This window comes from Condylura cristata, unplaced genomic scaffold, assembly GCF_000260355.1.
Source record: "Condylura cristata isolate star-nosed mole 26May11 unplaced genomic scaffold, ConCri1.0 scaffold00026, whole genome shotgun sequence".
Classification (NCBI taxonomy): Eukaryota; Metazoa; Chordata; class Mammalia; order Eulipotyphla; family Talpidae; genus Condylura; species Condylura cristata.
The window spans coordinates 9,427,840-9,452,892 of NW_004567127.1; the positions used below are offsets into that span (position 1 = coordinate 9,427,840).

The 25,053-nt window shown below is 40.9% G+C and overlaps 2 protein-coding genes across 4 annotated transcripts in view; both read left to right on the forward strand.

Annotated features, from left to right (window-relative positions):
* The window catches only part of LOC101634261 (chromosome unknown open reading frame, human C1orf194), a 65,622-nt gene extending 61,620 nt beyond the window's left edge, over positions 1-4,002 (forward strand). For 2 of the 3 annotated variants that reach the window (XM_012730115.1, XM_004689505.2), the window contains exons 2-5: positions 958-1,074; positions 1,611-1,726; positions 2,998-3,125; positions 3,503-4,002. In XM_012730115.1, coding sequence (XP_012585569.1) covers positions 970-1,074; positions 1,611-1,726; positions 2,998-3,125; positions 3,503-3,573 — 420 coding nt within the window. In that variant the 5' untranslated portion in view covers positions 958-969 and the 3' untranslated portion in view covers positions 3,574-4,002. The remainder of the gene's footprint in view (positions 1-957; positions 1,075-1,610; positions 1,727-2,997; positions 3,126-3,502) is intronic. The other variant, XM_012730114.1, reaches the window with a different exon arrangement.
* Positions 4,003-16,792: 12,790 nt separating this feature from the next.
* On the forward strand, positions 16,793-24,813 carry TAF13 (TAF13 RNA polymerase II, TATA box binding protein (TBP)-associated factor, 18kDa). The gene is made up of 4 exons (XM_004689707.2): positions 16,793-16,880; positions 17,917-17,995; positions 21,972-22,069; positions 23,488-24,813. The coding sequence occupies exons 1-4, from the start codon at positions 16,854-16,856 to the stop codon at positions 23,656-23,658; spliced, it is 375 nt and encodes a 124-aa protein (XP_004689764.1). The 5' UTR covers positions 16,793-16,853; the 3' UTR covers positions 23,659-24,813.
* Positions 24,814-25,053: the final 240 nt, after the last annotated feature.

Here is a 25,053-nt window from a genome sequence, read left to right on the forward strand (position 1 = left end):
ATCGAACTCATGCAGAAGTGGCTTCAGATTCTCAGTGCTGTGCTTTAACCCACTGCGCCACCAGGGAGGGCCGAATTTTTTCTTTTTATGGTGAGGTATCATTGACATATAACATTACAGTAAATCCTCACTTAACCTCATTAATAGATTCTTAGAAACTATAATTTTTACCAGAACGATCATAACATAACCAATTTGACCATAGGCGAATTTTTTTTTCTTAAGATTCATTTATGCATATAAGAATTGGGTTACAGGCCAGAGTTGCGGAAGGTGAGAGGATTCACCAGTGACAGAGTGGGGAGCAGAACAGCAGATACACTGAAATACACTGGGGAGGGGAGCAGCGGGTGAGATAGGGGAGGTCTGTCGCACCATATCAGTCACCTCCCTGGCCGGGGATCGAACTTGTGCTACAGTGGCCTTTACTATCTTTGTGCTGTGCTGTAACCTGCTGCGCCACCAGGGAGGGCCCCTGGTATATACTTTTTCTGGAGGGCCCCTGGCATATATTTTTTCTCATCAACCTTGTAACAAAACAATGTTGAACGAAATATGCGGATGCCCTGCCTTTGATGTGTCTCAGGTGCATACACTAATGGCCCTGTATAAGCATATACACTTCCAGTTTCTACTTATAAAAGCACTAGCATATCTTACCTTCCCCTCAAACTTGGGGTGTTTAATCTAAATGTGAGCTCCTCATCTTCCTACTGCTCCCTCCCCGCTTTCACCCACGTTGCCCCTGCATCTCTGGCCCATTTATGTCAGTTCTGAGGTCGAAGATTTAAGAGGCTCAAAAGCCTGAAGAGTCTTGCCCAAGGTTTTTCTTCTCTTCACAGATGTTCCTCTGAGAGTCAACTGAAATAGAATGGAGTAAGGGGTGCTTGTCACTGCAGCTACTCCCTCAGCAAGGCATCCTGTAATCAGATCTTTGGTGTGATTTCTCTTTTGCAGAAATTGCCCTATATGAAGACAGTTTACTTTGCTCAGCAACAGGAACCCTGGCGTCGACTCAGCATGATTCCCACGATCACCTCTCTGCGAAGGGATATTTACTATTATGATCCTCAGGTATCTAGCGTTGAAGTGCTATTTCTCTTGACTTAGGATTAACATCCTTTTTGTAAAGTAGCCTGACCCTGACTGTTTCATCATCTTCCCTTCTGTTCCAACTCAAGATCCACCAAACTGAAAACCAATCACCAATTTATCTGGCCTCTGGGTAGTCAGAAATCTTGGGTTTTGCTGCAATCAGTCATTTAGAGCAAATCATTTTTTTTTCTCACCACACTTCTCATTCTCCAATTATAATTATTATAATTATAATCGACCAATTATAATGGTCCAATGTATGAGCTATGGACCATTCAGCCCAAGCCTAGGAGAGCCCAGGACTCTCGGGGTCCCAGGAGTGAGCATTCCTTAGACCTAACCATTGAGAGAATTCTGTATTGACAAGAAGTCAGCATGTACAATTCAATGTGTAAGAATTGGTGTATCTGAGAACCCAAAAGGGGCCACTCTGCTCTTGGGGAAGAGTAGAGCCCAACAGACCCAGACTGGGAAAAGGGCAGAGGTGGTAAGTTAACCCTGGACTTCCTGTGCAGATTCCGAAGGATGACCTGGATTTCCGCTTATCCGCTTTGTACAACCAACACACTGGGATGTTCAGCAACAAAAATGAGATACTGCTCCACCAGGACACCATCACGGATACCCATGGGTAAGTGGTACAGGGGGAGCTTCTTTGCCTTAGGAAGCTGCCACCGAAGGGAGTTTCCCAGGCAAACTTTCACCTGGGAAACAATAAATCGAAAGGAACTCATTTGTATACTTTTCTTTGTGTGTACATATATATTTTTTACATCTGCATTACTAGTGAGAGTTCAGCAGCCTTTGTTTACTGCTCCTGGTTTGGGTGGGTGGCGCCTCCCTTTTCGTGCCCCTGCCCCTTCTACCTCAGGGTACTGTCCATTTTGTGTCCTCTGTTGGGGAAGGTTCTGGTACTCAGAAGCATGGTCTGCAGACTAAGCAGGACAGCTAGTCCTTTTATGGGGGCACTAGTCTCTTCTATTGAGGGACTGAAGAAAGGTGGTCAGGCCAGTATCAGCTAACACCCCGCTCTATTACGTCCTCAATGAGAGCTGCAGGGTAGTGAGGGTGGGAGTGTCCCCAACCTCAGCCAGGAGGACCCAGGTTCTCAGAGTAGTATCAGGAGGCAGCTCAGAGAAAGGGGTCCTCATGGGAGCAGAGCTGAGGGAAAGCCTTGGGGCTGCAAGCAAGGTGGTCATTTTGCAGGCTGAGCTGAGAGAAATGGGTGGCCACATTCTCCTCAGTTGAGAACTGCGGGTGCAGGGGTTCCCTGGGGAGAGAGACTGGCTGGAGTACTTGAGGACATGGCCTGAGAGGGACCTGGTGTTCAGACCTGGGAGTACGCTCAGTCATGCTGGGGTGGGACTGCTGCAAGATCAGTAGGGTTCAGGGTCTTTTCAATTTCTGTATCGTTGTCTAAAATGAATATAGACTCTCCAATATTGTGCTTGTATAAACAAACAAAATCTACAGTTAAATCCACAGAGGGGCTTAGATGGGACTTTAGCCACATTGTTATTACTTTTAATTAAGTTCTTTTGTTTTTTAAAAGATTTATTTATTTATTCATACAGAACTGGGGTATAAGCCAGAGTTTCAGGAACGGTGAGAGGCTTCACCAGAGACAGAGCGGGAAGCACAACAGGCAGATCGATTAAGTAAACTGCTCAGGGGAGCAGCGGGTGGGTCTGGAGAGGTCTGCCGCGCCATGTGGATCACCTCTGGGGCCAGGGAATCGAACTTGCACTAAAGTGGCTGCGGCCAGCTTGCAGTGCTGCGTCCTAACCCTTGGTGCCACCAGGGAGGGCCTAACTGAATTATTTTTAATTATTTTTATTCTTTCCCTCACCTTTCTCCTGATTTATTTCACTCTCTCTTGTTCTTCCCTATACCATCTTCTAGAATCGTGGCTCAGTCCCCTGGAGAATGTTTAGCACCTGCCCCCCCACCCCCCATCACTTCCCGAGCTAACATTAGACACTGGATCAACCCTAAAAAGGAATCCATCCACAGCATCCAGGGATCCATAGGTAAGGGTTAAGTACTGGCGGGCAAATGGGTGGTGCAAGCTTTTGATCTGGGAAACAGGAAGTTGATGTGATTGACTTTAAAGAACATCAGGAATACATTGAGGAGCTTGAGAGAACACATATAGGACAAAAACCAGGAAACATACTGACTAGAGCTATAAAATGAATTAAATTCCAACTGAGCCTCAAATCTAGGGAACAAAGATTCCAGCAAAGGGCAGAAACCTGGGAGAGGATCTATAGCTATCTCACACTGGTTCTCCATATGCCCATTTCCCCAGCTGTTAGAACCTTCTCCATAAACGTGTGGGTGATCAGATTCCTTAAAAAGGTAAAGGAGATGAAATTCACAACTCATTCCCTCTTCTCTTTTCTAGTGTCCCCTCACACTGCAGCCACAAATGGAGGCTACTCTCGAAAGACTGATGGTGGCTTCTTCTCCACCTAATGTTGACAGGTTCCTGGGCTAAGTAATCATGCTACACTGTCCTGCTCACCTCATTAAATAGATTGGTGCAAGATGAAGACTGAGGTGTCTGTTACCCATGGACTGAGTTGCGACTGACTACTCTTTAAAACATGGAAGGAAAGTTTCTCAACTTGTAGAAACTAGGCCTATTGGGCCTATTTGCAACTTGGAAAGTCATCTTGCAGAAGAGATAAGAATTTAGTACAGAACAGATCTGCTTTGCCCAGGAGACAGGTATTTATATTTCATAACCGGGAATCATCTCATATTTCCTACAAAACTTGTATATCATCAGACACTGAGTTAAATGTTGGGGAGGTAATAAACACAGCCCATTTTCCTATTAAACTTCTAAACATGTTAGTAACGTAAGGTACTATTAATATTTTTGCTGAGGTCACACTTAGATTTCCAGCCCTTCTGAAATTTTACTATACTCCTCCATGAGGGTCCTGATTCCCTGGACTTGGCTCCAGCTCTGCTATTGTCATTGCCTGGGAGCCAGCTTCCCTTTTTGTGTGTCAATCTGTACATTTGCTGATGACTTCCAGCAACAATGATACATAAACCTGGTTAAGGAACATGGTTCAACAACTTGATGCCTGCGTTTTGAAGGCACCTAAATAAATGATGCATTAGTATGTCTAAAATTACAAGTCAATCAGGTATGGTAAAATCCCATGTTCTAGTCAGGAAACCATGTGCATTGTTGAATAATCCAGGTGTGAAGGGTTTCTTCCTGGTCCTGAGCTGCACGATCTTAAATACCACCCAACTGTTATTGCTGTGTCTCCAGACCCCCTAGTCTATTCAGATAGTATCTGCTACCCAGGGACAGTTTCAGTTTTCATTATTTAGAATGGTTGCGTGGCAGAGGGGTGACTCTGGATAAATACCTCATGCAGGTAGTTATTTGAGATCCTGGTCATTAAAAAAACATATCACCCTGGTACATGCCTTGGGAATTTTAAAATATAGGTTTCTAGACTCCCTGATAATTCGAATTCAGTAAATCTGGAGTTAGTGGATTTTGTTTGCCAAGTTCTCATGGCTATAGATGCCCATATACAGACATGCATGTATGTGTGCACATGTATATATATGTGTATGTATGTATACATGCATATTATACACACACACGCATATCCACTAGTGACAGACGCTGTATACCACCTTTGGACCTGGAAGCACCAGAGTTGGCACCATACAAAGAAGCTTCATGTCAGGCAGGCCCATGAGAAATTAAAATAATTAGGGAATAAAAACTGCAGCAGCGTGAACAGGCCTCCGTGACCTTCCAGCTCCGCGGGCACCACGCCATCACGGTCACAACACCCCCGCCGACCCCTAAAGTGACCCGCCGCCCCGGGAGACCGTGCCCTGGGGCCGAGCTCAGATCAGAATCGCCTCGATAATCAATGGCCCGGGACGAGCCCGGCCTCGTCTATCTGATCAATTCATCACTTCTGAGCGCCGGGCCCCGTAAGAGCGACTCCGGGGCCGCGGCATTGCCGCCGCCCGAAAGGCCTCGCCACACAGCGCCCGCGGAGGGGCTTCGCAGGAGGGGAGCTTTTCATTTCGGGTCGGCCCGGCGGGGCTGGGGTTGCGACCCGATCAAATAAGATCAAGGTGTAGGCGGGGAGGGGCGAGGGGCGGGCACACGCAACCTCCTTGCACGCCCACGCGCGCGCACTCACACTCGCACGTCCACTCTCACACTCAGCCCGCACGCGCTGACCACGCAACACCCGGACACACACGCACCGCCCGGGCCCAGGCCACGCTCCCTCGCGCCCAGCGGAAGTCCGCGCGCTCTTTTATACCGCCGCCCCGCCTCGGAGGATCCTGGGAGGAACCACGCACACGGGCCCAGGGGACAGCGAGCGCTGCTGCCCTCGCGCGGCCGGGAGGGGAACCCGCAGACTGAACGCAGGTGGTCTTCAGAGCGTTGTGTAGCTACAGATTTACATGCACACCTCTATTTCTTTTGACCCACGTTCTGGATTGGAAACGCTCAGGAGCGTTTAGGTAAATCCAGAGCTGTCTATCTGTAGCTGAGTATATGCACTCACCACCTGCCCCAAAGAAGAACATTAAGCCCTCGTTGACTCTGAACTCTGTAATAGTCAGCACTCAGTGAACTAAAAAGGAAATTATGGGCAGAAACAAGGGGGGTATCGAAGTAAGTTCAGGAATTCAACATATGATCAAAAAAATAGACAGACACTAGGGAAAGAAATTTTATTTTCAAGGATTTTGCAGACAATGGTGAATTAAAAAATTGTATTTCAATTATAAAAATCTGACTTCATTCTACTCTGGCATAAGGGTTTATGGTGATGCCAGTGTGAGTCTGAGGCAATATTGCTGTCCCCATTCCTCTACTTCTCTGAGACTCCCTCAGAGGAACAACTCCCTATACTTGCAGTGGAAAATAGACAAGACACATCAGCCAATAATGAGTTTTAAAAGTTTTGCTTATCTGCATACATAAAGTCAACAAATGAAATAAGCTGTGTATTTGTTTCTTGCTGTAAATTATCTTCACCCTGTGCAATTTTAGGTACATTCTGGTATGAAAACATCTCAAAACTGAGCTGTTCAAGAGTTATGTCAGGATAACCCACTCAGTAGGTGGTAAAAACTGAACTTGAACTGTGAAATGGAAATAGTTTAAAATATGAAGGATTCCTAAGCACCAAAGCTTAGACACTAAGCCCTATTAGAAAACAAATCATTAAAGCTACAAAATAACAAGTGCAAAACATGCTAAACCTGTTTTCAGGGAGTCATATTCTCTCTGGCCAACAGGTCCCAAACTCACACCCACAAGGTGTAACTCTTCTGTTTCACTAGATTTCCTTCTCTCCTGTGAAAGATCCTTAGACATGATGGTGGAGAACATCCAATCGCTGAAATTTACCCTGTGGACCAATTCCTGAAGAGACAACAGTCACGACTCTGAGATGACTGGACATGTAGTGTTTACCTGATGACTTTCACAACCTAAACTTCTAGCAGCTTTTGTTCCTTTGCAGTGAGAAAAGACATTTTGCTGCACACAGGGGCCAACCACAACTAATTTGTCTAAAGTTTTACTTCAATGGACTTTTCAACCAGTAAGCCTATGTCTGTGCTTGCTTGTTACAAGTTTAAACCAACGTTTTTGTTGCTATTGGCTTTTTAAATAGAGACTGTCTAGGCTTCAAAAAACAACAAGTGATCCTTTTCCAGAGATCTATGGAGGAAATGACAGTCTTTCCTTTCAATGTTGTCATCTAAAATTATTTGCTCAGGAGTTAGTATTTTCAATTGCAAACCTGTCTCCTAAGAATCCTAAACAATTTTATTTATGGGTTTTATGAACTGTCCAATTGTGGCTATAACTTCATTTACAATCTCATGTTCTTATAATAAATAGAACTTCCAAGAGATAGCACAGAAAGACTTCTATAATATGAAGGAAATGAAAATTTGGCCAAGACAAACAAGTAATCAACTAAAAATTGTCATAACAACATCAATTTAAAGAATATAAAGTTTGTATCTTGGATAACATGACAAAACTTCCATCTAACATCAAATTCTTATACTAGATGAATTTAACTCATATATCAACTGATAGACGACCTCTTTATTTCTTCTACCCTAATGACAAATATATTACACAACTATTTCTTCAATACTTTCTTTCCCCTAGTGGTGGTATTTAAAACCGAGTAACAGTATTTGGTACTCAATAATTTAGAAAATATAAAAAGGCTTTAGGAAAATAGAACAGCAGATTTCATTCTCCATGTGCCCTTTGATTGGGGGAAGCATCTTTTGAGGATTCTGATGAATGGGACTTTTTTTGTCTAAGTTGTTGCTTTCTGGTCTCATAATAGGCGGGTAATTTGCAAATCTTATGTAGATGTAGGTTCTCTTGGCAAAGCTCTCAAGCTACCAGTACATGCACAGCTATTTCATCTGTTCTCTTTTTGCAGAGGATCAAGCCTCTCATGTTCCCACACGGGCATGTGAAAGATAAATTTCCAAAGAGAAAAAAACTTCTTGGCATTGTATAACTTCTGTTTCCCACCCAGCACCCCACAATCCCTAATTGCCAATCCAAATCAAACACTGGGAAAAAATATATATATCTTCTCCTTCCCTAATGAGCCTCTTTTGAAAAGATTCTGATGAAGAGCTGAAAAACAAAATAGGTGACAGGCTTTCAAGCAGAAGGTATGTAATCTTATCACCGGGGGTGTAATTTATCTGGATATGATATACTTTTTGCCAAGGACTGATTTACACAGATCAAAGGAAGTTGGCTTTCTGGAGTTCCCGAAGTATAAATAATGTTCATAGCCATGAGGAGTTTCCCCCACATATGGTGGGAGCAGATGCTGTGGTGTCATCCTGGGGGCCTCGATGATTTTAGCTGAACTCTCCTACACTGGGCCCAGGCCCCTGAGAGGGTCTTCAAGCTTGTTCCCTTGGTTGGCAGTTGCTGAGAGAGGTGCTTTGGAATTCATTTTATGAACAGGACATAAAAGGCCATTACAACGCAGGCAATCGCCACAGCAGCATGCAGTCTGGTTCCAATCACAGCAGCTAGCAGGCGAAAGTGAAAAAGAGAAATCACACTCTGTCCTTCACGAAAGCCATCCTGTTCAAGGTGGTAAGTTAAAGTCTCTAGTCACAAATGAAGAGATCTCAAGAACCCACTAGGAATGCACTTGAACAGTACTCTTAAGTTGTAGATTCTAGGTGAAAATACTAATTTATATTTTGCCCTATTTTGAATAAAGATTTAGATAGGTAATAGTCTAAAGCAAAGTGCCAAAAGTAAAAAGGCATCTGAGTTAATTAAGAGAACACTTAAAATGAAACTCTAGTGTATTTTTCCAGAAATTAAGAAAAAAAATTTTGTGTTTTTCATCTTTTTAGGGAAAACATTCCTCCAAACCCAGTTTAATCTAAAATTATTTATTTATATATGGAAAAAATTATATAAATAATGGAAAAATTATTTTTTAAAAACTTTTCCATAGAATAACGGGGGTGTAGGGTAGAGGTATGGGGGTGGAGGGTGAAAGGATTCTCCGGAGACAGAGTAGAGAACAGGCAGACTGACTGAAACACACCACTGAGGGGGGCAGTGGGCGAGACAGAGAGGTCTGCTGTGCCATATGTGAGTTAGCTCCCTGGCCAGGGATCAAACTCAGGCCCTGGCAGTGACAGCACTGAGACTAAACTCTTAGGTCACTGGGGAGGCCCAAAAAAAATTAACTTGATTTAACATTAAAAGAAGATAAAATCAAAACCAAGCCCAATTTAGGCTATCTCACCCCTTTCCAACACTTTTTAGCATTTTGTTTATAGATTATATCCAGAATCATTTTACCTTTGTAAAACACACCCCAAACTCCTTTCTTCTCTGACAGCAGCCAGGTTTTGAGACGAGGCACTTTCTTGAAGTAGGCACAGGTGCATACAAAGAGCAAACCAAACACCAGAATCCCATCCAAGGAGTACACTGTTCCAGAAAGAGAAGAAAACTTTTGATGGTAATCTAACTTGGGACAGGTGACCCCACCTCAGAAAACTCTTAAAGAGAACAGAGTATGATATACTTATCAAGATAACTTCAACTGAAGTGCCAACCTGTGACAAGTGGGGGCCCAGGTCCTTGGACTAACAAGGTTTGTTTATCCCCAAATTACTTGTAGACATCTCCCTTACAACAATTTCACTGCCCCCTTACTTTTCTTTGTTCTTTCTTTCTTTTTTTAAGATTTATTTATGTATACCGAACTGGGGTACAGGCCAGAGGCACAGGTGCAGTGAGAGGATTCAACAGAGACAGAGTGGTGAGCAGAACAGGCAGATCAACGAAGTACACTGCAGAGAGGAGCAGTGGGCGGGCCAGGAGAAGGTCTGCCATTCAGCGTGGATCACCTCCAGGGTGGGGATCGAACTCATTATGCTGAAGTGGCTTTGGCTTCTTAGTGCTGTGCTTTAACCTGCTGAGCCACCAGGGAGGGTCCTCTTTTTTCTTTTATAAACTTCCTTCAGTGTTATGTCATCTGCTTTCTTTCAAGATTTCTCTATGCATACAGAACTGGGGTACAGGCCAGAGGTACAGGGCAGTGAGAGGATTCACCAGAGACAGAATGGGGAGCAGAACAAACAGACAGACGAAGTACACTGCTGAGGGGAGCAGCGGTGGGTCAGGAGAGGTCTGCTGCACCATACTGATCACCTCCTGGGCCAGGGATGGAACTCGCACTAAAGCAGCTGCAGCCAGCTTGCTGTGCTAACCCGTTGTGCAGCTCTAACCCCTTGTACCACGAGGTAGGGCCCGCCCATCCCCTTACTTTTCAAGACTGCAGATCCTTAGAGTGAATCAATTTATGCAGAATCAGCGTCTCAGGAATGGCCAGTGTTGACAAAGGTTAAAAAAGGAGGAAAAGAAAAAAAAAGAGGAAGAATTGTTGGAGCCTCAGCTGAGAGAATTCTCAGTGACAAAGTGCTAAATCACCCCAGTGACAAAGAAGAGCTAAATATTTAGTCAAATCATTCAGATCTGCATCTGCTAGTGAAGAATATGTTACAGCAAAGAGTAAACCTTAGTAGAAATTGCAAAGTTACAATTCGTATCTATGTAATCTTCCTTGCTAATGCTAAACTTTAAGCAAGATGCTGCTGACATTTCTGCCAAAATAACAGGTTCACGAAAAAAAAATAAAACAACTGAGACTTGTACATAGCAGAAAGCTTTGAACAGTTATTTCTCCTACATTTCTCAGCACAATCACCTCAAAGCTAAAGACAATGGAACCACAAGGGGGTAAAGGTGCCTAAAACATTCAGTAATCATTATGGGTCAGACTGCTTTTTTATTTCCTAGTTAGATGACTTCTTCCTCTGCATTCTGTGTTTAGCAATGTAAGACCCTTTGAGTGTCCAGGAAGCTCTATAAGGACATGTCATAACCTCCGACATATGCCAGCTCTGGACCAGTCTATTACCCTTTCTTCCCCCAGTAAAACTATCTCATGCCCAGGTATCACCTAATAAAGGTCTGGCAAATTAGCACATAAGCTAAGTTTTTATGATGAATGATACCTTTATGTGCTATACTTTACTCCCATAAGTTTTAAAGATTGTCAAAATTCAGAAAGTGAAATTTAATTCCTTAGTACCAAGACTATGGAGAAGGTACTTTAAAGAAATGCCCCTCAAATCATATGACTTAAGAGGCCTTTTCTCTCCTCTAAGGTTAACTCTGAAGATCGTAAAGGTGCTGCATCCTGATCTCAGGCATTCGGAAATCATGTCTATAAAGTGTTTGAAGACTGAGACCTGGAGAATGAGGTCAGATAAACAGGGTGGTAATTGTTTTATCCTATAAGAGACAGTATCTGATTCCAACTCTTGTAGCAAGGGGTCTCCAGGTGGGATCACTAACGCAGAACTTTAGCATGAAACAAATAGGCTATCAGGCATTATTTTCAAAACGAACTTTTTTCCTGGAGGTTGGGAGGGAGGGCTTGAGGTCGTCTGTGATTTCTTGGTCTTCCCTACAGGTCAACAGTGAGAAAAAAACGAAAACAGACGCGGCTAGGAGTCACTTTTCCTTGGAGCTAAAGCAGTGGTTCTGCTAGAACCGCTCTCCCCTTCCAGGGGTCAGAACGAACATTCAGGAAGAGGAAAGAAAGGCAAAGGATGGGTACCGAGTACTCAAGGTATGGACGCAAGAGGCACTGCTGGGCCTCCTGGGACACAGAACGGGAGAACCGGCGGAGAGACGCTGGGGGACAGGAGTTGGGGGCACCTGGACGCCGAGGGGGGCTGGGCCGGGAGGGGGCGGGAAGAATGGCCACGTCAGTCCCGGTCCCGCCCGCCACGTCTTCCCTCGTCCTTCTCTCCCATCCTCCATTCTGGGCATTGGCTCTCACCGTTCGTCATGGCGGCTGGGCCCAGGCCTGGCTATGGGGTCTGGGTCAACAGCGGTAGTGGCGAAGGCGGGGGAACCCAGCTCCCGCTTGACACTTCCCGATCGCGGCCGAGGCGACGGGAGGAGTGTCAGTACGCAGGCGCAAGAGCAGAGAGGCGAGCACCGAACTCGATCAGGGGTGGCTAGCAGATTGCCGAGGTGGGGTGGGGCGGGGTGCGTCCTGCCTGGGTGGTCCTTGAGTGCTTAAGAAGGAAAGAGAAGAGCTTGTAGGGAAGGCGGCCTCGGGAGCCTTAGTAACCCAGGCTTTTGGAGGGGGCGGGGGGGGGAGGGAGCGTACCTGCGGAATTAGTGCTGGAGCATAACTTCACCTACTTGCATTTTTTTGAAAAGGTAAAGGCTTTAGGTGTGTGTGCGCGCGCGCGAGCACACCTCCTCCCCACTTAAGTCTGACACTGGAGGTTAAGAGGTGACCCCCGGGGCCCCCAGGACTGCCCTTGCTGTGCCGCTTCCTTACTCTCTAGGGAATTCTGGGCAGGTGGGCCGTATCGAAACTTTCGAACTGAAGTAAGGAGTATGATGACAAAAACAAGTCGCGTATTTCAGCTCTTAAAGCTCCAGTTCATTGGGGAAAATTCAGGTAATTGCCTGTTGGTGTGGATTTTTCTTGAAACTATCAGGCCAGTTCGTTTCCTCCAGTATTTAGTCAATGCTGGGGTCAACTCGGCCAATTTAACCAGAAATCAGTGATCACTGGATAGCGCTTCTCATGACACTTTTGCGACCTAAGAAAGAGGTGATCAGTTTAATGGTGGGGGTGGGGTGGAGCAGAGAAAGCCCATGATTCCATTTTGTAAAATGAAACCCTTAGTTGCATACAACTGGACTAGCTTTTCAGTGCCGGTGCGAAAGGTCTCTACCCAGAAAGCGTCTACCCAGGTTGAAATGCCATTACCTGTGTGCAGTGATCGGCCCCCTTCCTGCAGTGCCATCTGCTGGCCGAGGCTTGTTATGGAAAAGAAGAGGAAAAACAAAAAATGACCAAAGCCATCATCTAGGAGTCGGAGTTGAGAGGTAGGCCAAAAAATTATGACAGATTCCTTGCAAAAATATACGTAAATATAGAAACAAACAATTGGAAGTCTTGGAAGGCATGCTAGGCAAAACCTAAGACAAGGCCAGGTTTATCAGTGCATGTGCACACACAAACCTCCCTGCACTAACTGCTTAGCACCGCTGAAAACAAAGCAAAACAAAACTCCAACTGAGTAGTTTTGGCCTTTAAGCCTTTTATCAATTGTTATCTGAAATAGCATCAGCACTATCATCAGCATAACTACCATTAATTCCCTGTGTCAAGGCTGGATAAAGGTCCCAAACTATTCTAAGCAGGACCTAAGCAAATTCATGTTCCCTAATTTAGCCTCTTATATCACACATCTTTATCTAAAAAAAGTTTCCTTGGAAAATATGGAACCGTGTTGTCTTCAGTAGATTGTGAAGAGACTCTTGTTTTGTCTTCTTCGTATGTGCTCTTTGATTTCTTACTTTTTGCTCATGCTATTTAATCTTTTGGAGAGTAAATCAGGAGTGGTTAGCAGACTGTCAAGATGGGAATGAGTCTGCCTTTATCTCCTCATTATTCACTGGCTGGAAACCTTTCCAATTTCCATAATGTTCTGAAAAACATCCTTCTCCCTCTGTCACTCTCTGAGCTCAAGGATAAATCACAACTGAAGATCTGGGAATACTGACTACTTTGGCTAATACAATGTCTTACTTAAACGTTTATTTTGCTGAGATCATCCTTTTTGGTTTCTCTATTCCCTTTCTCATCTTCCTACCCTTTCATCCCACTCTTAAATTTATGACCTTTTTCTTTTTTCCTCATCATATTTTATCCAGATTTCATAAAATATTTGATCATTTTTATTGAATGAAATGAATCACATCAAATTTTTATTTCAAAATAAGTAGTGCCAGGTATTTTATATTTTTAAAGATTATATTTCTCTATAAAATTGGATTACAACAATTTCTAGGGGTGTTGAAAGATTAAATAAATTATTATTTATAACAAAATATGGAATGAAGTGCTCCATAAGTGTTAATGTTTTGCTGTTTATTTGTAAATTTTGTAGAAGTAAGTAGGGTCAAGAAGGAGTTCTTGCCATCAGAGAACAAATGATATTGAGGAAGACAGATAAACACATTTTATTAGAGCACACGCATAGTGTCTTTAAAGACATTACCTTTGATCATCAACTGTTTTGCAGCATATGTTTTACTTTTTACTGAGGTAACACTGGTTTACATCACCGTATATAATTCAGTGGTAGAGGATGTATGTCACCAGACCACACCTACCACCAAGACTCCCAGAATCCACCACTTGGTGCATCTATTTTCTGCCCTCCCTTTCCCTGTTTGGTTGCCTCAACTTTACAGTCAGATTTCTAGGAATTGTTTATGGTTTGGTTTTGTATGACCCTTTAGCTTGTTTCTCCATTATCTACATAGGGGCGAAACCTTTCCTTTCTTCTTCTGACTCATTTCACTTAACATACTCCATAATATGTTTTAAATGAGAAATCTAAGGCCCAAAGGAAGCACATGGTTGCAATCACATAGCTAGATAGAGTCCCTTCTTTCCCTTTGTTATCACACTGCTCAGATTAGGATGCTGTCCACTGATACTGACCTTTGCTTATTTTGTTCCAAGCATTAGTGTTTCTGTCATCCTAGAAGGTGCCATAGCCTCACCTAAGGCCAAAGAATGGGTCACTCGCTCTTGCAGCCCAACTACAAGGAATAAAAGAGCCCTACTGGCTTCAGACTCCATTCAGCCCGCCCTTCCTTGGTTCATTTCAGCCTCCACTGGCTGATCACAGTTGTTGCCAAATGCCTGTCAGTCAAGAACAGTGGCCTGTTTGTTAGGTTTGCATTCACTGTGGTGAATGCTCATCAGTCAATCGGGCCATGACTATAGCATTCTGGTTTCACCAAAGAGAAAGTTCAGTCCCAGAGGCACAGCTTGCAATAATAGCTTCATTTGAATTACAACATATTTGAAAAGGGATGTCAAACAGGCATTAATTTATGCTACAAATATTTGTTCCAGGATTTCTAAGTCTAAGAAATGAGCTAGCCTTTGGGAGAGCAAGATGAATAAGGAACAGACTCTGTTCTTAATAAGTTAGAGATTTAGTAGACAAGATAAGCTGTATATATAAATATATAAATAACCAGCAAATGCAGTAGACAGTGAAATGTATGGAAGGAAAATGAAAATGAAGTGCGGTGGGGGTGCAATGGAGAAAGTGCTTTTTCGGAGGGCTCAGGGAAGGCATTATGGGGCAGAAGCCATTTTAGCTGAGACTGATAGGCTGGTAAGCATTTCAATAAAAAAGAAAGGTGTTTTAGTGGGAAAGGAGAGTGGTCAGAGGCAAACACATGGGGAAAATAGAGGTAAATATTGGGGGACAGCACACACTTCCTCCTCCCAACACACTCTTCCTCCTTCACTAGGGAACCCCATTCATCTACCAGGTCCCTGCAAATCTCACTTGTTCAAGGGAGTCTTCTTGGTTTCTCTTCTCCCATCTTAAGCTTCCAAAGCATAAATCACTATAGAACTCAAGTCCCTCCTTATACTATAAAAGTCCCTGGTCCTTACAAGTCAACCTACTCCCACCCTAATTAATCTAACAATAAATAACAATTCCACAAAAGAACAGACTCCTCTCCAAAAGAAGGATACTATCTCAGTACATTTTCTGCATTGGCAAATGCAGCTCTTTCTGTTTGGGTGTGAAATATCTTCTTCTCCTTTCCTTTTTTTCAATAAGCCTAAAAATGTAACCTTTGCCTGCTCTTATCTGTGCAAACGTTTTAATCTCTCTGGTAAAACTGCCAAAACTTTTTGCAAAGGTAACCTGAAGACTCCACTCACTACATCCCATCAAAATGACATCTTCAAGGAACTGAATCCTGCTGACAACCATGTGAATGACTTTGGAAGTTAATTTCCCCCCATCAATACTTTAGATGAGACTACAGCCCCATCCAACATCCTGATTGCAGCATAAGAGACCTTGAATCAAAAGCAGCCGGCTAAATTGTACCCAGATTTCTGATTCACAGAAGCTGATAAATGTTTAGTGTTTCAGGATAATTTGTTATACTGCAATAAGTAACAAATACAGCTAACTACCCTCATTAACTATAAAATAATATATAATGTTCTAAATGTAATTCCAAGGTAATATAGGAAAATATACTATGTTTATGTTAATGAAAGGTCCGGGAAAACCACACTGTCTCAGATAGGAGAGGTTTTTTTAAGGGCCAGTTGCCTGGTGAGGCCTTGAACTGAGGGGGAGCAGAGTTGGCTGAGGGAAGAATAAGAAGGGTTTTTACAGGCCTAGGTAGGGGGGAGAAACAGCAGGATGGAAATTTTTGACAAGAAACTTGTTTTTCTGCCCTGGATTGTGTTAACCCTTGGAGACAAACAATGTGGTGATAAACAAGCCCTAGGGTTATCTCTCCTGAATATCTGCTTCTTCTTGGAGCATCTGCTTCTTCACAATGCCTGGGTTTGGCTGGTGCCTCATCCTGACAGTTAATGACTGCAAGCTCAGATATAGCCATTTTCCCACTCACATGAATGTATAGAACATTCAGAAATAGTATATTTGGGGATAATTTTCCGTTCTGTGATATCATCTCTAGCATTGCAGACCATCTCAGATCCCTAGCCTGTAGGTTCTAATGCCATTGTTAATCTCAATCATCCCCTTGATCACAAACTCCCACAGAACTTCACATTCCAAGGGTGGCACCTTTGGGAGCCAGTAGCACGGAACCAATTCAATACTTGGTAATAAATAATAGGGGAAATGTAAGTTGTCGTGATTTTCGAAATGCCCCCCTCATGCAGACAAAGGACTTTTGGCTAGTTCTCCAATGAGCCATAGCTTCGCAGTTCCAAATCACGAATGATGATTTGATGGTAAGTGGAGGCAAATTTAAGGTGACAACAAGATTCATGCCGTTTAGCTCAGGACTTTCTCCTCTTTGCTAATTTTTAATTCCTTCGTTGGGATTGCAGAGCAAAAACAACCCTCTCTTTTGAAGCAGCGTCCAGGTCTCGCCGCTAGGGGGAGGCACATACTCTACTCCCCCTATAGGGAGTCCCCAGCTAGGCCCCGCCCCTGACAAGGCCCCGCCCCGGTATCGCCGGAAGTGAGGCAACGGAAGTAGTAAAAGCCATCGGAGTGAGGCGGTGGACTCAGTAGGTTAGGTCTTTGGTGGGATGGCAGATGAGGAAGAAGACCCCACCGTGAGTCTCATTCTCTTCTTCACTTCCTCGGGCACAGTTAGCGGAGGCTGAGTTCAGACTCGAGTCAGTTTTCGTGGGTGAATTCAGCCGAGAGGATTCGGAGTATTGGCGCCGCGCTAGCCTTTCCCTTCAGGGGTATCGTTTTAGTACGTAAAGGCAGAGTAGGAAGGTGGCCCCTCGCCCTTTGCCAGTCTCGAACTGCTGGAGAACCATCAGAGGTCAAAGCTAGTACTTCTTAGCGCGCCTTATGAACCAGAAGTTTATTTGTTAACAACTGTACCGGGGGAAATAACCGAAAACCAGGGAGGATGCGGTTGAAACTGTTCCCTGTGACCAAGGTTTAGAAACTTGGAGCCACGGCTTTCTCGCCACTCAGTGGGTTAAAGGCTTAGGGAAGGTTCCTAGCGCTGCAGAAGCAGTGGATAGTAAATACTATTTTGCTAACTATTTCTAAAAAGGTCTTAGTTATTTTTGCATAGAATAACTGGAGTGTAGGTCAGAAGGGGGAGGGTAGAAGGGGGTGCTGAGAGGATTCATCGCAGAGTGCGCAGAGCTACTGATGTCCCTGCTTAGGGAGCAGCGGTGACACTGGAGAGGCCTGCCATGCCATGTGAGTCAGTTCCCTGGCAGGGGATGGAACTCAGGCCTTGGTGGTGGTAGTGCTGAGACCCTACCCCAGGCCACCAGGGAGGCTCCAGTTTGGCTAACTCTGAATAATAATACCAGCTTGTTATTCAAATTGCTTAGCAATTTGGATTAAATAAGAAAAAGGAAAAAAAAAAAGAACGGAAACGGATGGTCACTGGCTGAAGGGTGATTAGTTTGGGACACCGTAGAAGCCATTCCTGAGCGTCTTGGAAGTTGGACAAGAGTCTTTAAGGCTCAAAACACCAAGATTTCACGTGTGTTTTTTGTTGTTGTTGTTGTTGTTGCTGGCTTTAGCGTTGTTGGTGTATTAAATGGAAATGGAAAAAAGTAATGATAATTATTTTAAAAACATGCAGTGTTTGACATTTCTGTACGTTTTAACTTCTAGTTTGAGGAGGAGAATGAAGAAATTGGAGGAGGTGCAGAAGGTGGACAGGGTAAAAGAAAGAGACTTTTTTCTAAAGAATGTAAGTAGTATTTGACAATGATACAATAGATAAAAGCTTTTGGACATGTCCACTCAAAGTTGGTTTCTTGTTCTGAATGTTTCTTTGTGAGGACAATCTTTTCAGACTTGATAAAATTGTTTCACTTGTGAATTGTAGATTGTAGTGGTCATAACCCCATTTATATGTTTTGTATACATGTGCATCTGAATGTGCCTACCTCTCTATACACGTGCGTATATACACATACACATATCTACATACATTTTTTAAATTGAGAAAATTTGATCACTGTTTTAATTCAGGGTAGAATCACCTACCTCCATTATTTTTCCTGTCTCTCATCTTTGCAGTAGCAGGAACAGAGGCTATTTGACTGCACCCCAAGGTTAGGGTGGATCCTGAGAGGGATGCTTGGGGTAGGATTTAAGTTGAGGCTTTGGAATAAGAGAGTGAATATGAAAGGATGGTAGCAAGCAGTGAGGGGCATTGAGTGGCAGAGATCATAATGTACTGGGTCTCTGTTCCAGCTGCTAGGTGGGCAGGGTTTAGTGGACAGTAGCTGCTGCTACTGGTGATCCAGGTCGACCCCGGGAAAGCACCATGAGAATGTGCATTCTCTGCCTCCGAGGCCTGGGTCTTTTGCCTGTGTTACAGCCGAGCACAGACAAATGAGGCGACACCTGTTTTACTGATGCTGGGTCAGTAAACAGTTCCTAAATACTCTTGAAACTGGCCGCCTATTCATGATCTCGATGCTGTTTACTCCATTTGTAAACAGTATACTGTATTTGCATTTTTAGTTGTGGTAAATTCAGATTGCTTTCTTCAGTGACTCACATTCCCACCATTACTGTTCAAAGTTCTTTCTTCTCTGCAACCTCACTCACCCTTGATGTTGATGGTCTTCTTAATATGTGCCGTTCTCATGGGTTGTAAGTGGTATCTCATTGTAGTTTTAACCTATATCTCTCTTATTAGAAATGATAAACATTTTTTCATATGACCTTTTGGCCTTCTGGATATCCTCTTTGGTGAATTTTTATTTGTTTTTTATTGTTCAATTGTATGAAGCTTTTATATGTTTTGGATATTAATCCTTTGTCAGTTACGTATTGTATGAATATTTTCTCCCATTTAGTAGGGTGTCTATTTAATGTTTTTCTGTTTTCATTGGCTGTATAGAAGCTTTTAAACTTGGTATTCTCAACTGTTTTGGTTTTTAATTCCCTTGCCATATGAGTTGAGTCAATAAAGATATCTTGATTGTTGATATAGAACATATTGCAAATGTTTTCTTCTATGTTGTCTGCCCTTATCTAAATCTTTAATCTGGAGCTTGTGTGTGAGTGCGTACACTCATGAGTAATTCAATGCCATTCTTTTTTTTTTTTTTTAAGATTTATTTATTTATCCATACTGAAATTTTCCCAGCCCCATTAACAAAGATACTGTCTTTCCCCCCCTTTGATGGTTATGGATTCTTTATCATAGATTAGGTGTTGGTATATGTACATGGATTTGTTTCAGGGCTTTTAATTCTGTTCCATTGGTCAATGTATCTATTTTTGTGCCAGTATCATATTGTTTTTTATGTTGGTACTTTATAGTAAAGTTTGAAATTGAATAATCTGATGATATCCATTTCTCTTTTTTTCTTATGTTTACTTTTGCAGTTTGAGGCATTGTACCATACAAATTCCACTGTTTTTTTGTTCTGCTTATTTAAAAAATGTTGCTGGTATTCTGGTGGGGATTGCATGAAATTTGTGTATCATTTAGGCGGATTTTGTTTTGAGGATGTTGATTGTCCCCATCTATGATTATGAGATACTCTCCCATCTCTTTATGTCTCTACGTCCTTTAATAACATCTTGTAGTACAAGTCTTTTACCTCCACTGTTAGGTTGATTCCCAAAAATTTCTTTTTTGAATCAGTTATAAATGGAGTTATTTTTATCATTTCTTTTGCTTTTGTTCATTGTTTGTATATAAGAAATTATAGATTGTTTTTGTATGTTGACTTTGTGACCTGCCATTTTGCTGTATTTATTGTTTCTAATAACTTGTTGAAGAACTCAAGATCTTCTGTAATATAACACATTACATACAAATAGTGATAATATCACTTCTTTTCTACTTGGATACCCTTCGTTTCCTGTTTTTCTAGCTCTGGTCAGAACATTTAGTGTAAAGTTATACAGAAGTGCTGGATCTTTCGTATAGGTAAAGCTTTCAGTTTTTCACCATAGACTATTAAAGATGACTATAGGTTTGTGATATATAGCATTTACAATATTGAGGTCGGTTCTTTCTGCTTCCATCTTGTTTAGAATTTTTATCAAAAATGGGTGTTGAATCTAGCAAATGTTCTCTTCAGAAACTATTGGATATCTGATTTTTATCTTTCATTTTGTTGACTTGATTTATTACATTAATTGACCTATGCATATTAAACCATCCTTGAGTCCCTGAGAGAATCCCAACTGATCGTGGTATAGAATCTTTGTGATATACTGTTGAATTGATTTGCTAATATTTTGATGAAAATTTTTGCATTGACGTTCATCAAGGACATTGGCCTATAACTTTTTCTTGTGCTTTCTTTAGTTTTAGTACTTCAGGTAATGTTGGGAATCCTAAATTGTATTAGAGAGCATTCCTTCTAGTATCTTAAGAAATAATTTGAACAGTTTAGGTATTGGTTCTTCAAAATTTGACAGAATGGGGCCTTCCTGGTGGCGTAGGGGTTAAGATTTAGTGCTACCATGAGTTCTATCCTGGGCCAGGGAGCTAACTCATGTGGCACAGCAGACCTCTCCTGTTTCACCTGCTACTCCCCTCAGCAGTGTATTTCAGTAGATCTGCTGTTCCACAACCCACTCAGTCTTTGGGGTGATGGGTTGAATTTTCTCACCCTGTCTCCACACCTGTGGTCTATACCCCAATTCTTCTATATAAAAATTAAATTAAAAAACTAAAAATTTGGGGCCCTCCCTGGTGGCGCAGCGGGGTAAAGCACTGCACTACGAAGCTTAAGCCACTTCCTCATGAGTTCCATCCCCGCCTGCGCCGGAGGAGTCCACATGGCGCGGCAGACCTCTCCTGGCCCGCCTGCTGCTCCCCTTAGCAGTGTACTTCGTCGATCTGCCTGTTCTGCTCCCCACTCTGTCTCTGGTGAATCCTCTCACCCTCCGCATCTCTGGCCTGTACCCCAGTTCTATATGAATAAATAAATAAATCTTTAAAAAAAAAAAAACTAAAAATTTGACAGAATTCATTTATAATGCCTTCTGGTCCTAGGCTTTTGTTTTTCAGAAGATTTTATTACTGTTTTCAATTTCCATGCTTGTGATTGATTTATTCAATTCCTCTGTTTCTGTCTGGGTTAGTCTTGGTAACGTAGAAATTGACCTAGAAATTTATCCATTTCTTATTGTTTGTTTTTATTAATTTACTTCCTTTCACTGACTTTGGGTCTTATGTGGCCCTCATTTTCAAGTTGCTTTAGGTTGTTTATTGGGATTTTTCTTGGTTCAGATGAATCCTGTACTTGCATTGATGTAGGAGATGGGTAGTAAGCACTCTGTTTTCTCTTTTTGATACCTTGTGACTTCCTATAAAGACACTTAGAACACTTTCTTTCCTGTCCTTTTCTCTATGATAATATCAGAAAGGATTTGGCCATCTCTTTTACAATGCCTCACTGCTCCTTCCCCATAAAGAGAGCTGGGTTGCTTTTGGTAAATAATAGAGACCAGAGAAAGATTATTAACAACAAGGTTTAGTAACTGGAAGGGAAGGGGAATTTTGTTAGTTATGAGATTGTCAAGGTTTAATAAACATTTTATACTAAATCCATAGTTGGGAACAGCTACAATGTAAATATATGTATATGCCAATGTCTTCTATAATTTGATTGAATTCTACTTTTAAAAAAGTATTGGTCAGTTTGTTTAATTTGCTCAAGTAAGCAAAAATAATTGCTCTTTCACAGTACGCTGCATGATGTATGGGTTTGGGGATGACCAGAATCCTTATACTGAGTCAGTGGATATTCTTGAAGACCTTGTCATAGAGTTCATTACAGAAATGGTAAGATTCTTTTGTAACTGGTCTTGAATAGATTTGAAATTGTAACTTAAATAAGAGTAGAAGTATGACCTTTTTAAAAAATAAGCTCTCTGCTTAAGTGCCTGTTTTATAGAAGTATCTGGTAATTATTATTAAGGATAGAAATATGAATATAAAGAGTGTGTATCTTTATACACATATGTATGTTTATATATGCACAATACACACACACATATCCTTTCCTTTCCTCCTGAGTTTTACTTAGAAGGATCTAATTCTAAAATCCTTGAACAAAATTTAAAATACTATCATAATTCCATGATCTCTCCATTACCCCGCTTACAGCATTTAAAGGTGTATGGTGCTTTACATAATGGTGGTTATAGTAAACATTAATTTTACTTGAAATTTATATTTGCTATTTCTAATCATATTATTTCAGTTGCTACATAAAATTCAAATTTTCTAGTATACTTAATTCCCATATTATATGTTATTCACAGATAATTTTATTTTTAACTAAATGGATAATTTTGAATGACCATATTCATAAAGTGTTCCCCTTTGGATTTATTCACAAAGATGGAATTACTGCATTTAGTTGTATTCAGTTCTTCTGAAGTTTTAATCTTGTGTTTTAAATTATCTTTTATACAGAATAATAGAAGTAAAATTACAGGATTGGAAATTACACATTTTGAAGAGTTTTTTCTGCTTATAAAGTAATTATTAATTTTAGAGATTATAAAAGAGGACAGGGAGAAAATAAATTGCATTCTTTCCACATAGAGACTACTAGTGCTAACATTTTGGTGAACATTCTTTTGTCTTTTTGTACATTTTTCAACTATAAAATTGAAAATTGTGCAGTATTAAATTCTGCTTTTTCAAATCTAGAACATTTTTCCCATGTCATTGCTTAATGGCTTCATAATACTCACTGAGTAAATGTGCTCAAACTTTTTTACACAATGCCTTATTAAATTTTTTTTTAGTCATTAGATGTAATTCTCTGATGAACCTTTGTTTTTACATAGAATGAATATATAATGAATGATAGTGGATCAGATTTAAATGATTTTAAGAAAATTACTCATTTTTATCAGTTATTGAAATGTACTCAATGTATAAATTGTCTTCAAAGAATTATACATGATTTTATGCAAGTCAGTTAAAGCCTACATTTATAAAAAAAGAAAAAGGAACATCAATAAACTTTATTGTTTTAATATTTTTGGTATTAAAAATATCTAAAAACATTAAGAGAAACATTGCTAATAACACAGTAGAAAGTGAAATAAGATATTAATAAAAAGATAATTCACAAATGCATAGCTATAGTAACTAGACGACTTTCAAACTCACCAATATTAAATAAATGCAATTTAAGAGTAAGACAGTTTTAAAGTTAATTGAAATTTTTTTTCTTTTGGTAATAGACTCACAAGGCAATGTCAATTGGAAGACAAGGTCGAGTACAAGTTGAAGATATCGTCTTTTTGATTCGAAAGGACCCAAGAAAGTTTGCTCGGGTTAAAGACTTGCTTACAATGAATGAAGAATTGAAACGAGCTAGAAAAGCATTTGATGAAGCAAACTATGGCTCTTGATACAGTTTGTACTCTCTGAAATGTCATTAACCTTCTAGGGAAACCCTTTATAATAACTCTTTTCCACAGTAAGGTTCTGCTATTTAGCCATGTAAATGAAAGATAGAGAAAAACAAAGTTTTAGCATTTATGTTCATGTCTTTAATTTTAGAGCGATATTTGAGGCTTTACTTGCCTACCTTTGGAATACCAGACTTGAATTACTGACTAGGTCTTATTGACCACACATAAATTGAAGTAATTTTCAAACTGTACAGTTCTCTTTGACTTTTGACTATCTAAAACTGTAAAGTAGTATTTGTGCATAAGGTATTTTTGTGCCATTTTAGGCTATAGTAGTTCTTTGACGTGTAAGGTCTAAATGGCACCTTGACTTTATGATTGCTGAAACATGTTTTTCATATATTCTAGGGTTTTGAGACTAAAGTAGTATGATGTAATTAAAAGACTGTGAACTGGTTTATTTTTTTGAGATGATAATATAAGAAAACAAGTTATCTTAGTCTTCTGTTTTGTTACAAGGTAGTGTTTTTAATACTCTTTTGTTTAGATGAAGAATTTTTGGAGAAACTAAGTTTCATGTGAATGCTTCCATGTTGGAAGACTTCTTTGATTTAAAATCTTCTGGGTCTATAAAATAATTAGGATAACTCATTTTCCCAGGTCAGATTAGTGCTTCTAGAAGTAAATGTTTTCAGAATCAGGAATGATACTGCTTAAAAAGCTGATGGCAGGATAAGTATGTGGGGTAATTTTTTATTAACATTTGTTAGTACTTGTTCAGTGTGGAAATGTGTACTTGACTAAAACTCTATGTGGCTATGGAAACCTCCTTTGTAGTTCAAGATATACAGGTTTTGTGTGAGTCTTTAGCTTATTAAGTTATTATTGCACTTTGGTTAAAATGAGGATTAAAATTGCTTTTAAAGGGATTACTGAATATTCCTCGTGAAACAACATTTTGTGTGTCACTTACAAATATTATAAATTATTACCTAAGAAGATTTTACTTTCTTAACATATTGGTACAAAGAATAAAGTATGCAAAATTAAACAGGTTAGTACTTGAATTTGGTTATGTGATTTATCAGCTTTCTGCCACAACTGGAAATACGATTCTTGCTACTTAATCTCAATAAAAGCCTTTTTTCTGTATTCTTAGAATTGTTCTGAATTGATGAGATTCAGTGAATAGCTAGGCTGATCCTTTTTGTTATATATAAACATTAAAAAAAATGAAAATTATTCTAATGTAAACTAAAATCAGGAATGGGAGTGGGAGGGCTCTCCCTGGCAGCACAACAGGTTTAAGCATAGCACGATGAAGCTATCTACAGCCCTTACAGTACGAGTTTGACCCACATGGCATGGCAGACCTTCTCTGTCTCGCCCACT

What these genes read in the sequence shown, in the direction of transcription:
- TAF13 (XM_004689707.2), top strand. Translation starts at nt 16,854, where the DNA reads ATGGCAGATGAGGAAGAAGACCCCACC. An exon ending in ATGAGGAAGAAGACCCCACC is followed by an intron (nt 16,881 to 17,916) that starts GTGAGTCTCATT and finishes TTTAACTTCTAG; the next exon opens with TTTGAGGAGGAGAATGAAGA. An exon ending in GAGACTTTTTTCTAAAGAAT is followed by an intron (nt 17,996 to 21,971) that starts GTAAGTAGTATT and finishes GCTCTTTCACAG; the next exon opens with TACGCTGCATGATGTATGGG.